An 11,613-nucleotide genomic window follows, 5' to 3' on the forward strand; every position below is an offset into this window, starting at 1 on the left:
TTTTAGGTGACTTTTCTAGACGGGGGGGACGAGATTTCGATGGGAGGATTTTTTAAATGTGAAACGTTTTACTAACGTTTCATTTTTTTCTTTTTTAGATATCGATGAGGTACCTTTTCTAAGCTTAGGGATTTCGTAAACCAAGTCGGATTAAAAATGAGTACCAAGAAGCGAAAATTTTAGAACTTCACAATGGAATTATGAAAGATAAATGTGAGTTTCAAAATAATTTCGAAACTAGTACTAAATTTAAAAAGATATTTTAATAAAATTTTTGTTCATCTCTTTCATAAGACACCACCAGCCCCACCTTTGTTACCGGAACCCGGAGGTATGTTTCAGAATACTTTCAAAGACTTTCTTTTTTAAAAAACATTTTAATACGTAATAACCTTTATTTATTTATTTTCATTTATTTTTTTTTTTAGAGGAATGGCTTCCAATATAGGAATACCAGAATTCTAGTAAGTTTCGAAAATTTTGAAAATAATGTTATTAATAGAGTTAAGAGGACATTTAACATTATAGGAAAATTTATATCTATGTTTATTGAACAATTAGTTTTATTTATAGATTAGAATAATTCTTATGATTAGATTTAGGATAGAAAAATTTAATATTTCTAAAATAAAGTTTATAATATATCAACTTTAAAATAAACTATAACTTTACTGCAACTTTAATATTTGTTTACTATAACTTAAACATGCATTTAATATAATTTAAATATATATTTATTATATGTTTTCGATTTCAATACTATTTTTGCACGAGCCGGTTAAATCAGGTGACTATTTAATATGCATCAACTTATAATCAAGATTTGGTCACGATATGGTATTAAATCTTTACGATAAGTTCTATGATAAAGTTTTGATAATTACGATATCAATAGTTTCGATTTTAAAAGTTTCTGCAAAGAAAATAATAAAGCGCAGCTAAATACGGAAAACGGAAATATTTTTCCCCATAGAAATAGTGAAACATAATCATACAAACTTATACATAAATAAATTCCACATTGAATTATTTTTTTCTTAAACATTTTTCTTTAAAAAATGACGAGAGGATATTCATTAGAACAAGATTTAAAATTGTTAATAAATAATCCTAAATATAGCGATTTAGAAATTTTATGTGAAAATGAAAAGAAATTATACGGTTGTAGAGCAATTTTAGCAGCAAGATCCGAAGTATTTGAGAGACTACTTTATAATGGGATGAAGGAAAGTTATGAAAATCAAATTTCTTTTCCAAAAATTAATTCCGCTGGAATGGAAATCGTATTAGAATATACCTATACAGGATCAATTAAAGAAGAATTTTTAACAAAGGATAATATGATTGAATCTTTTTACGCTGCTGATTATTTTCAATTACCAGACCTTCAGGATTTTATTATGAAAGTTTTCAAAAATACATTAAAAAAAAATCTTACAGAAAATTATTCACCAGAATTATTATCGAAATTTGCAGAAAAAATGCCATTAACAGAAGATAACGTTCTATTGAATTTATTGGTTGAAGCGGTAGCAATTATTCCACTAAATACAATTGAATTTGGTCGATTATCTATTGCCGGTCTTAAATATCTTTTATCTTGTACATATGAAAAAGAAATGACTTTTTCAACACCGGAATATGAAGTTTTTCGATATCGTGCTATTCTTGCAGCAAAACAAGTTTCTAATGATGCATATACAACTCTTATGAAACTGTTACCTACCTTAGAACAAATGCAAATGGATAATTCAGTTCAAGTAAAAAATAAATTTATTACTGATCATCAAAATGTTGCTAAAGAATTGAAACCTTTGGTTGAATTTATTGATTTCAAGCGAATTAAAGGACAGATTCTAACCGATGTTATTGATCCATTAGAAATTATCCCTTCAAAAATAATTTTAAATGTTTATCGAGACATAGTAAGGTCAAATAACTCAAACTTAAATTATATTCGAGGAATACCAACGATGTACGTTTGGGATGAAAAAGAATGTATATGTTCATCAGAAAATTTTAATTATAAATCCTGGGCAGGAGGTCAGTCTACGGGATGGGTATTAGGTTCTAGTGGTAATTGTTTTAATTCTGGTACATCAATAGGATATTGTTCATCATTTAAAGACGGTACAAAAATTACTGTTCATTTAGATATGAATAAAAGAACTTGTGCTTTTACAGTCAATGGTATAAAATATCCGGAAGTATCAGGATGGAATAATTTGCCATCAAAACTTTATCCGGTAGTATCATTAAAATTTCCAGGTCTTTTACGAATTCAAACTCATCAAAAAATTTGATTCATACACTTTCTTTGGAAGTGTTAAGTGTTTATTTATGATAATTAATTCGCAGAAGTAAATTCAATATCTTGCTACCGTAATAATTAATATAATTAATTGATGAAAAGATTCTAAAATGTGATTTATAAATAAATTTTATTTATTATTTTACTACTAAATAAGACTTTTAAGAAAATTTAAAAATCATGATTAAGTATTTATAATTTACGTCAAAACCGGAAAGATTAGTCACTTGTGGCTTAGAAAATCTTCAACGGTCAACACCAATTTTAAAATATGGTTTTCATTCCATTCAAATGGATTATTAACCGATGTTGTATAGTATAGTGAGTATAGTGTCGTAGCACCCTTGGTATAAATAAAATATTTTTCCGAAGAAGAATTCCGAAATTTTCGGAATTCCTATACAATCCGAAAATAAATAATTTTACCTCGAGAATTATCCTATTCGGATTTAAACTGAAGACGTTTATCAAACCAACTGTGCGACTTCAAAATTTTTTTTTTGTAAAAAAAAATTTCAGTAAGAATAATTTTTACTCTAATATTTTTTTTTTATGCAATTTAGTGTTCCCGGTGCGCTTTATTTATCTGCCTGGTGGAAGTGATCGTTCTAAGGTATATAGTACTCATTTAGCATAACCTTTTTTTTATTATTTTATATTAAATATTGGAAGTTAGATTATATTGTTAATTTAATAGAGCCATGTATAATTAATCTTAATAAAGTTTAATCCATTTAGTTCATCAATATAACAAAATAAAAAGCGCTATTTATTTATACTGGTTATTTTTACGCCTATATACTACAACCCACAGTTTAAAGTCCGAAAAGGGTAATTCTCAGGGGCAATATTATTTAAGAAAAATACAGTATATGATTATAAATAAAATTCATGTTATACGTCGGACTTCTTAACGGTAGATATAAAATTTTTTTTTTTATAAAAAAAAAAATCGTTTATAAATTTATGAATTTAGTGTTAAATTTTTATTTTTAAACTTATAATAAACCGAAATTTGCCATTTCTCCTTACTCATTGTAAATAGAAAACATTATTTATTCATTTATATTTATGTTTTTATTTACTTTTCATTATGGGAACGTCTGTAAATTTATTTTTTCGTGATGAAAACAAGAATGTCAATTATATGACAGTTCAACCAAGCTTCATGTATCGTCTCAAGAGTCAGAAAATATAATTTTAATAATGAACGAATTTATAAAGAAATCATAAAGTATATATATATTAATGATCGTTGTTTATATAAATTTTAAAAGTCGCATAAATAAATAATAAATTTGGTTGAAAATTTTTTTAAAATATTTTTTTTTATTTGACATGCAAAGTCTATCGATGCCGAATAACTATTAATTACATTTCGATATAATAAAGGCGCAGCTAAATACGGAAATATTTTTTTCCGTGGAGCTAGTGAAACATGCTACAAACTTACACATAAATAAATTCCAAAATATAATTATTGAAATATGTATTTTTTTTTCCTTAAACATTTTTCTTTAAAAATGACGAGAGGATATTCATTAGAACAAGATTTAAGATTGCTAATAAATAATCCTAAGTATAGCGATTTAGAAATTACACGCTTGTAGAGTAATTTTAGCAGCAAGATCCGAAGTATTTGATAGACTACTTTATAATGGGATGAAGGAAAGTTATGAAAATCAAATTTCTTTTCCAAAAATTAATTCCGCTGGAATGGAAATCGTATTAGAATATACTTATACTGGATCAATTAATGAAGAATCTTTAACGAGAGATAATATAATTGAAGCTTTGTACGCTGCAGATTTTTTTCAATTACCGGAACTTCAGGATTTTATTATGAAAACAATTAAGAATTCTAATTTAGCAAAAAATTATTCACCAGAATTATTATCAAAAGCTGTGGAAACAAGGTCATTATCAGAAAATGATACTTTTATACACTTACTAGTTGAAATTGTAGCAACTATTCCATTGAATACCATTGAATTTAACCGATTATCTATTGCGGCATTTCAATATCTTTTATTTTGTACACATGAAAAAGAAATACAATTTGCAACCCCGGAATATGAAGTTTTTCGATATTGTGCTATTCTTGCAGCAAAACAAGTTTCCAATAATGCATACGAAACTCTTATGAAATGGTTGCCAACTTTAGAACAGATAGAAAATTCAGCCCATAAAATAGACAACATGATATTCATTACCGATCATCAAAAAGTTGCTAAAGAATTGAAATCCTTAATTAAATTTATTGATTTTAGACTAATTAAGACTCACATATTAGCTAATTTTATTGAACCATTAGGAATTGTTCCAACCGAATTGATTTTAAGTGTTTATAGACATAAAGCTCTATTGAATAATTCAGACTTAAATGACGCTCGGGGAATACCATTTTATAGATGGGATGAATTAGCACACGGATCAAAACTTATTATTGAAGATAATGAGAAAGTTGTACGTGTATTGGATCAATTCAATAGTCAAAGTGTTAGAGCTAGAATGATATTAGAAAATAAAAATATCTTTGAATGGGATGTCATTGTTGAGAAAAGTTGTAATTATATATGGGTTGGAGTATGTTCATCAGAAAATTTTAGTTATGAATCCTGGGCAGGAAAACAACCTACTGGTTGGGTATTAGGTTCCAGTGGTAATTGTTATAATTCTGATAAGAGATCATCAGGATATTGTCCATCATTTGGAGATGGTACAGAAATTACTGTTCATTTAAATATGAATAAAAGAACTTGTGCTTTTACAGTCAATGGTACAAAATATCCGGAGGTATCAGAATGGAATAATTTACCATCAAAACTTTATCCGGTAGTATCATTAAAATTTCCAGGTCGTTTACGAATTCAATCCCATCAAAAAATTTGATTCATACGCTTGTATTGCAATATCTTTGGAATTGTTAAGTGCTTATTTATTGTATTAATTCGCGAAACCTAAATTTTAATATCTTTGCTACCGCAATAGTTAATATTTTAAAATGTGATATATAAATAAAATTTATCTATTTGCTTTCACTGTTTTACCGTTAAAATAAATTTAAAATCAAGATTTTCTATCTTTAGTTTTATTAATTATTCTATTGAAATCACGCTAAGGAAGAATACATGCGGCAAAATTTTGTTATCCGTCGTTAAATCATCAAAATCAGAAAAAATTAGTCACCTGTAGCTTAGAAATTTTCAATGGTAAAAATCATAAAACGACACAAACTTTTATAATACGGTTTTCATTAAATGTAAAAATGAAGAGAAGCTATTATTATAGAGCAATTTTAGCTGATATATTACTACTTTATAATGGTTGAAGGAAAGTTATGAAAATCAAATTTCTTTTCTTACTTCAATTATTCTGCAATGGAGATTAAACTTATACAAGATTTCCGTAATTGGTACTGATGTACTTGTTACATAGGGCAATGACGGCAACGTAATGTATCTGCGCAGTTATACGGGATTAATTAAAGAAGAATCTTTAAATAAGGAATAATTTAGTGTTCCAAAAGGGTCGGGTCAAACCCGGGTTACTGAGATGACCCGTAACCCGCATGAACCGATCCGGCCTGCGTAGAGTCGGGTTATACCTTTACTTTGACCCATATCTTTTTATTATATTTTTAACTAAAAATTTAACTTTTTTTATATTAAAATAATTAAATACAACCTGCTGACAGGTCGAACCCGCGTTATCCGATTCAGACTATAATCGAGTCAAGTCAAATCGGGTATTACTTTAACACTCGGGTCGAGTTAGAGTACACTTCAAAACCCGACCCGACTCGACCCTTTCGGAACACTAGACTCACATATTAGCTGATTCTATTGAATTATACCATCCGAATTGATTTTAAGTGCTTATTGACATAAAGTTCTATTGAATAAAATTATCGGTCTATAACAAACTATGAATTTCCGTATAATAATATATTTAACAAGTTAATAACGTCTACCGTATAACGGACCATAATATCCGAATATGGTACGAATTTCGGAAGGTTTGACCTGTGCTTCGCGCGTAAAGACTTCTTTGCATATGAAAATAAAATGTTTAACTTAATTTATTGAAAACTACGTTGCTTTATTATGTTTCGTTTCCGTAGAAATCACAGTTTAACAATTGTAATAATTAATTGAGGTTTACTGCATCATTGCGTGAGATTTTATTATTAATCGAATTATATAATAAGTGGGTATTAATATGCGAGTATTATTAATGATCGGTAAAAAATGAGAGTTCTTTTTTTGTGGGTACTATAGTACATAGGTACAGTGGCCGCAAAATATGGAGATTGATATAACTTTGACTTTTGGTGTGTTATTATGGAGTGAATGCTGAATCAAAAAAACAAATTTTTCAAATTTGTAACCAACAACATATGGTACTAATTTTAAATCTATTACAGCCGATACAAAATATGATTATATTAACACAAAATTAATCTATCTTTCTTATGGCCGTATTAAATAATCATGATCAATTATACAAGCTAAAATTGAATAATCAAACAAGTTCTATCATTCTCGATATTTTTAATTGATATGATAAAAATAATGCTATTCTAACAACAAAAAACAAGTTTCGAATTACGATCACGAAATAAAATATAACAAAACTCGGTCAAAGTATTAAATAAATTAAATAAATTTATTACCAATCAAGTTTTCAAATAATCATAAGTATCACTGAACTAATAGAATTGCTTATTGCTAAATATCAAATAATTCAGGAATTACTAATAAGATATTTACATTACATTTGTTTAGTGAATTCGTCATAACATAATCCATCGCATTTTATATTAATAAAAACTGATAAGTACAACACCCGCAACCATACTAATACATCCGATACCCCTTTGCCAAGTAAAATCTCTTGCAGTTACACCAAGTAAACCAAAATGATCAATTATACAAGCAAAGATTAATTGACTAGCAACCATGACACTTAATACAACAGCAACTCCTAGGTTTGGAACTGTAAATATAAGAGTTAAGATAATTATTGCAATAGGTAATCCACTTAGCCATGGATAAATTGGTTCATCTATAAATAGTGTAAAATAAGGTTAATTTTTATATTAAGACATGTAAAGAATATAATTATAATTACTTATAAATACTTCTCTGAAGTTCGGGGACTGTAATCTTGAATCGATGAGAAAATATATCAATATAACTAAACATAAACAAAAATAATTAGTTGGATTTTCTACGATAGTTTTGAAAATTAGAAGGAATTGAATATTTACTTACAAAAGGCTCCAATTAAAGTTGCTACAAGAGCAGAAAATGATTTTCCTCCCTTAGCTTGAAGTTTTGCTACAGCCGCTGTGACACACTCGTTTGTTTAGTGAATTCTGTTATGAAAATGAATAATTCAAAAGTAAATACCTGATTGAATTGTTGCACTTACACCAGCAATTATTGCCATTAACACATGTATAGCATATAATATCTCTGATCGCATTTTTCCTTGTAATGAATGAAAAACAAACTAATAGTTTGATTAACTCGTTCGTTTAGTCGTGTAATATATTGCTTTTTTCAGATTCGTGCTACCTCATGCAAATCACTTTAACAAAATAAATTACCAATTTTACAGATTTACAGGACGATTATTGGACAAAAACCGGACGTAATTCGTTAATCACCCAAGTGTACACAAGATTCTGAAAACTGAAATAAAATGAACAATATTAATTCTAAAGTTATTGTCTGATTGAATTTTGTATGTACATCATGAGATTAAATTCTGTAACGTGGCACTAAATAACATTAAACTTAAAAAAAATACGTTTATCAAAAAAAAAAAAAAAAAAAAAAATAACAAATAGAATTATTATACTAAATGGTTGTTTATAAAAGTAGTGCTTCGACCCGAAATCCGGATCAGATTTACATATCAAAATTTTTTTACCATTGACTGAAATCACTGAATGATTAATTTAAAAAAAGTGTTAAATTTGTGGCTTTTGTTAATAAAATCCGTGGCGATTTTTAAGTAAAATTCGTGGTTATTTTTAAATAAAATTCGTGGTTCTTTTAAATAAATTAGTGGCTTTATTAATAAAATCCGTGGCGATTTTTAAGTAAAATTCGTGGCTATTTTTAAATAAAATTCGTGGTTCTTTTAAATAAAATTTGTGGCATTTTCAATAAAGTCATGGCTATTTTAATAATAAAATTTGTGGCTTTTTTTTACATAAAATTTGTGGCTGTTTTTTTACCAAAATTCGTGGTATTTTTAAATAAAATTTATTTTTTTGTGGCTTTTTAAAAATTTGCTAAATAACAATGTGTCATTTTTATAGAATTTTGTGGCATTTTTATTATTGAATTTCGTGAAATTTTTTCAAAATTAAATCCAAATAAACACTATATAAATGCCGTAATTGCAATTTGGTCGTTTTATCACAATTTCATTTTGAAATTAAGTTCTAATATTACATATAAATTAGACCATAAATTATGACAGATGATAGTAATTATATACCTTTAAAATGAAGACTCTAGTAGTGATGAAGTTGTTGAAATTGTTCAAGTAGCAAAATTATCAGAATTATCGGTACCTGCAATAACTAGATCACAATCCAAAGTTGGTATGGACTCATTTTATTAAAAGCATAATGATAAAGGAGAAATGCGCGCATATTGTCAGTTTGAAATGGAAAATGGAGAAAGTGCACAAAAAATTATAAGTATGATGGGTCTACAAGGAAATCTTAGTAGTTATGCTATTAAACATGGTATTATACCTCCATCAGAAAGTAGATTCGAAATTAAATTACAACCTACACAATCTATTTGCAAGAATGGACAAAAAGAAAAGGAAGAATCTACCTTACGATGGATTCTTTCAACAACACAATCTCTTTCCACTGTAACTCATAAAGCTTATATTGAACATCATATGTATATTATAGATCCAAAATTTATAATTCCTGGAGAGAGAAAAATTAGAATGATGATTGCCCAAAGTTATGGATATAATAAAAACAAATTAATACAACTTTTAAAAACTGCCCAATCCATATCCTTAACTACTGATTTGTGGTCTTGTTGTTCAAAACATGGTTATTTGGGTTTAACGGCAACGATTAATCAAAGATTTTGAAATAATAGATGTTTTACTTGAAATCACTTATTTTCCAGCACCACATACTGCAGAGGCAATTACAAAAACTATTAAGAATATTATTCAAAAATAGGAAATTGAAAATCGTGTATTAATAATAACAACTGATAATGGTGCTAATATTATGGCAATTCAATTCGTGAATTAGCACCAATTGAAAGACTTTCCTGTGCAGCACATACTTTACAATTAGCTATTGGAAGAGGCTTAAAACTTGTGGAAGCTTTAACAACACGTGTAAAACAATTAATTAACTCTAAAACAAATTGAACGACTAGTTAAGGTACAAAAAGATAGTGGTTATGAAGAGCAATTACATTTAATACACCAGGTAAACACGTTTAAATTTTAAATTGTGATTTATATTTAATAATATATTAATTTTATTTTAACTATTTAAGATGTAATTCATTATTAATTCAATAATGGTGTAGTTAGCCGAAATACGATCTACGCCTGAGCCGGGACCGGATCATGTTGCGGCTAATTATTTTTCGGCTAACTACACCATTATTGGAATTCATCATATTTAGCCTGGGATCGACTCAGTACGCAATTCTTCAACTGAATATAAATTTATCTTGTTCCTTTATACGTGAAAAAAAAGCTGATGGTGCTAAATTAAAAAAAAAGAATGATAATGAATGGGAATTATTAGATGAATTATGCAATATTTTAGCACCATTTGGGAAAGCTACACGAGATTTTTCTGGAAATACTTGTTACATTAAGTCAAATGATGCCTATTATTACAGATCTTACAAATTCTTTGGAACCATGTAATAGTTGGTATGAAAGATGATTTTGATGAAGTTATTAATTCTAATTCAGAAGAAATTAATTATAATAATATTAGAGAAGTTTTGGAAAAGTAAAAAAAAAAATATTTATATGGGTTTAAAGCATTATTGGGCAATACCAAATGAGTTTGGTATTATGGCAGCACTTTTAGATCCACGATATAAAAATCTTGATTTTATATCTGATAATAATATAAAAAGAAGAATCTACTTTAAAAGCTCAATATGACCAATTAAAATGGGAAATAAACCAACAAAGTATTCCGTCATCACCTACAACTATTACTTCAACAAGTTCATTTAATTGCTGAAATTTCAATTGCTGAAAACCCAACTCCAAGTAGATCTTTACGGAGCATAGGGCAAGACGTGAACAAAAAGCAAAAGAAATACTTCAAAGAACAGAGAATAGAAAATACTACTTTATCAGCAACAGATGATGAAATTACTAGTTATTTTCTTATGCCAATTGCTAGAGAATAAAATCTTTTAGATTGGTGGAAAGCAAAATAAGAAAATTTTCCAATTCTTTTTATAATTGCACAAAAATATTTAGGTATTCCTGCTACTTCTGTAGCTTCTGAGCGGCTTTTTTCTGATGCAGGAAATCATATTACAGCAAAAAGAAATTCATTAGATCCTGGTTTATTTGGAAAAATGGTATTTTTAAAGCGTAAATGCAAACTATGGATCGTATTGATGTGTTTCCTCCATAAATTTAATAGAGGATGAATGTGAATTAAATGAAATAATAGAATTTTATTTTAATAATTATATTTTACTATTTTTATTTGTAAATAAACTTGATTTGTATAATGAAAATAAATATTAAAGTTATTATTAATTAAATAATTTTTTAAAAGTGATATTATAATAAGAGTTTAAAGTTTATACGCGGGTAGCAACACGCACTCCCTATACTATATATAAAAGTGAAAATTTTCATTCTAAACCCTACTTTGACCTTTAAGTAAAGTTGTAGAGCAGGACAAAATACGCATAGTACGTGCTTTTTAAAAGCTCCATAATATGTACATTACGCCATGTTTATTCAAAAATCAGAAAATTTAACGGTGTCACGTGATAATAAGTTTACTATTTAGATATGGTGCTATGTAAATAAAAAAAATTCATCCGGATTTCGGTTTCAACCGGATGAAACCGTGAAATCCGGATATCCGAAAGAAAAAAAAAAATCCGGATCAATCCGGTCAGGATACAGGTTGAAGCACTATAGAAAAGTCTATTTTGTGTTTTGTATATTTGTACTAGATTTAGAATTCGAATTCGGATTCGGATTACTATAATCTAAGAATGTAATTTATAAAATTTGGAAGATCTAGA

At 27.6% G+C, this 11,613-nt stretch overlaps 3 protein-coding genes across 4 annotated transcripts; 2 read left to right on the plus strand and 1 right to left on the minus strand.

The window, feature by feature from the left end:
- Positions 1-1,058: 1,058 nt before the first annotated feature.
- Positions 1,059-2,303, plus strand: OCT59_001042 (uncharacterized protein; the record flags this gene model as incomplete). Of its 2 annotated transcripts, XM_066139274.1 has the most annotated exons (2): positions 1,059-1,760; positions 1,882-1,902. In XM_066139274.1, the coding sequence occupies 2 exons, from the start codon at positions 1,059-1,061 to the stop codon at positions 1,900-1,902; spliced, it is 723 nt and encodes a 240-aa protein (XP_065988694.1). The 2 variants fall into 2 exon arrangements, with proteins under 2 accessions (XP_065988694.1, XP_025173290.2); XM_025329301.2 differs by having other exon boundaries at positions 1,059-2,303.
- A 1,501-nt stretch (positions 2,304-3,804) lies between these two features.
- On the plus strand, positions 3,805-5,766 carry OCT59_001043 (uncharacterized protein). The gene has a single exon (XM_066139277.1). It carries the CDS (start codon positions 3,974-3,976, stop codon positions 5,201-5,203), a length of 1,230 nt encoding a protein of 409 aa, XP_065988695.1. The 5' UTR covers positions 3,805-3,973; the 3' UTR covers positions 5,204-5,766.
- A 1,187-nt stretch (positions 5,767-6,953) lies between these two features.
- On the minus strand, positions 6,954-7,828 carry OCT59_001044 (uncharacterized protein). The gene is made up of 4 exons (XM_025319648.2): positions 7,726-7,828; positions 7,588-7,662; positions 7,445-7,510; positions 6,954-7,378 (listed from the first exon to the last, which is right to left on the minus strand). The coding sequence occupies exons 1-4, from the start codon at positions 7,799-7,801 to the stop codon at positions 7,134-7,136; spliced, it is 462 nt and encodes a 153-aa protein (XP_025173292.1). The 5' UTR covers positions 7,802-7,828; the 3' UTR covers positions 6,954-7,133.
- Positions 7,829-11,613: the final 3,785 nt, after the last annotated feature.

This window comes from Rhizophagus irregularis, chromosome 1 (assembly GCF_026210795.1).
Source record: "Rhizophagus irregularis chromosome 1, complete sequence".
Classification (NCBI taxonomy): domain Eukaryota; kingdom Fungi; phylum Glomeromycota; class Glomeromycetes; order Glomerales; family Glomeraceae; genus Rhizophagus; species Rhizophagus irregularis.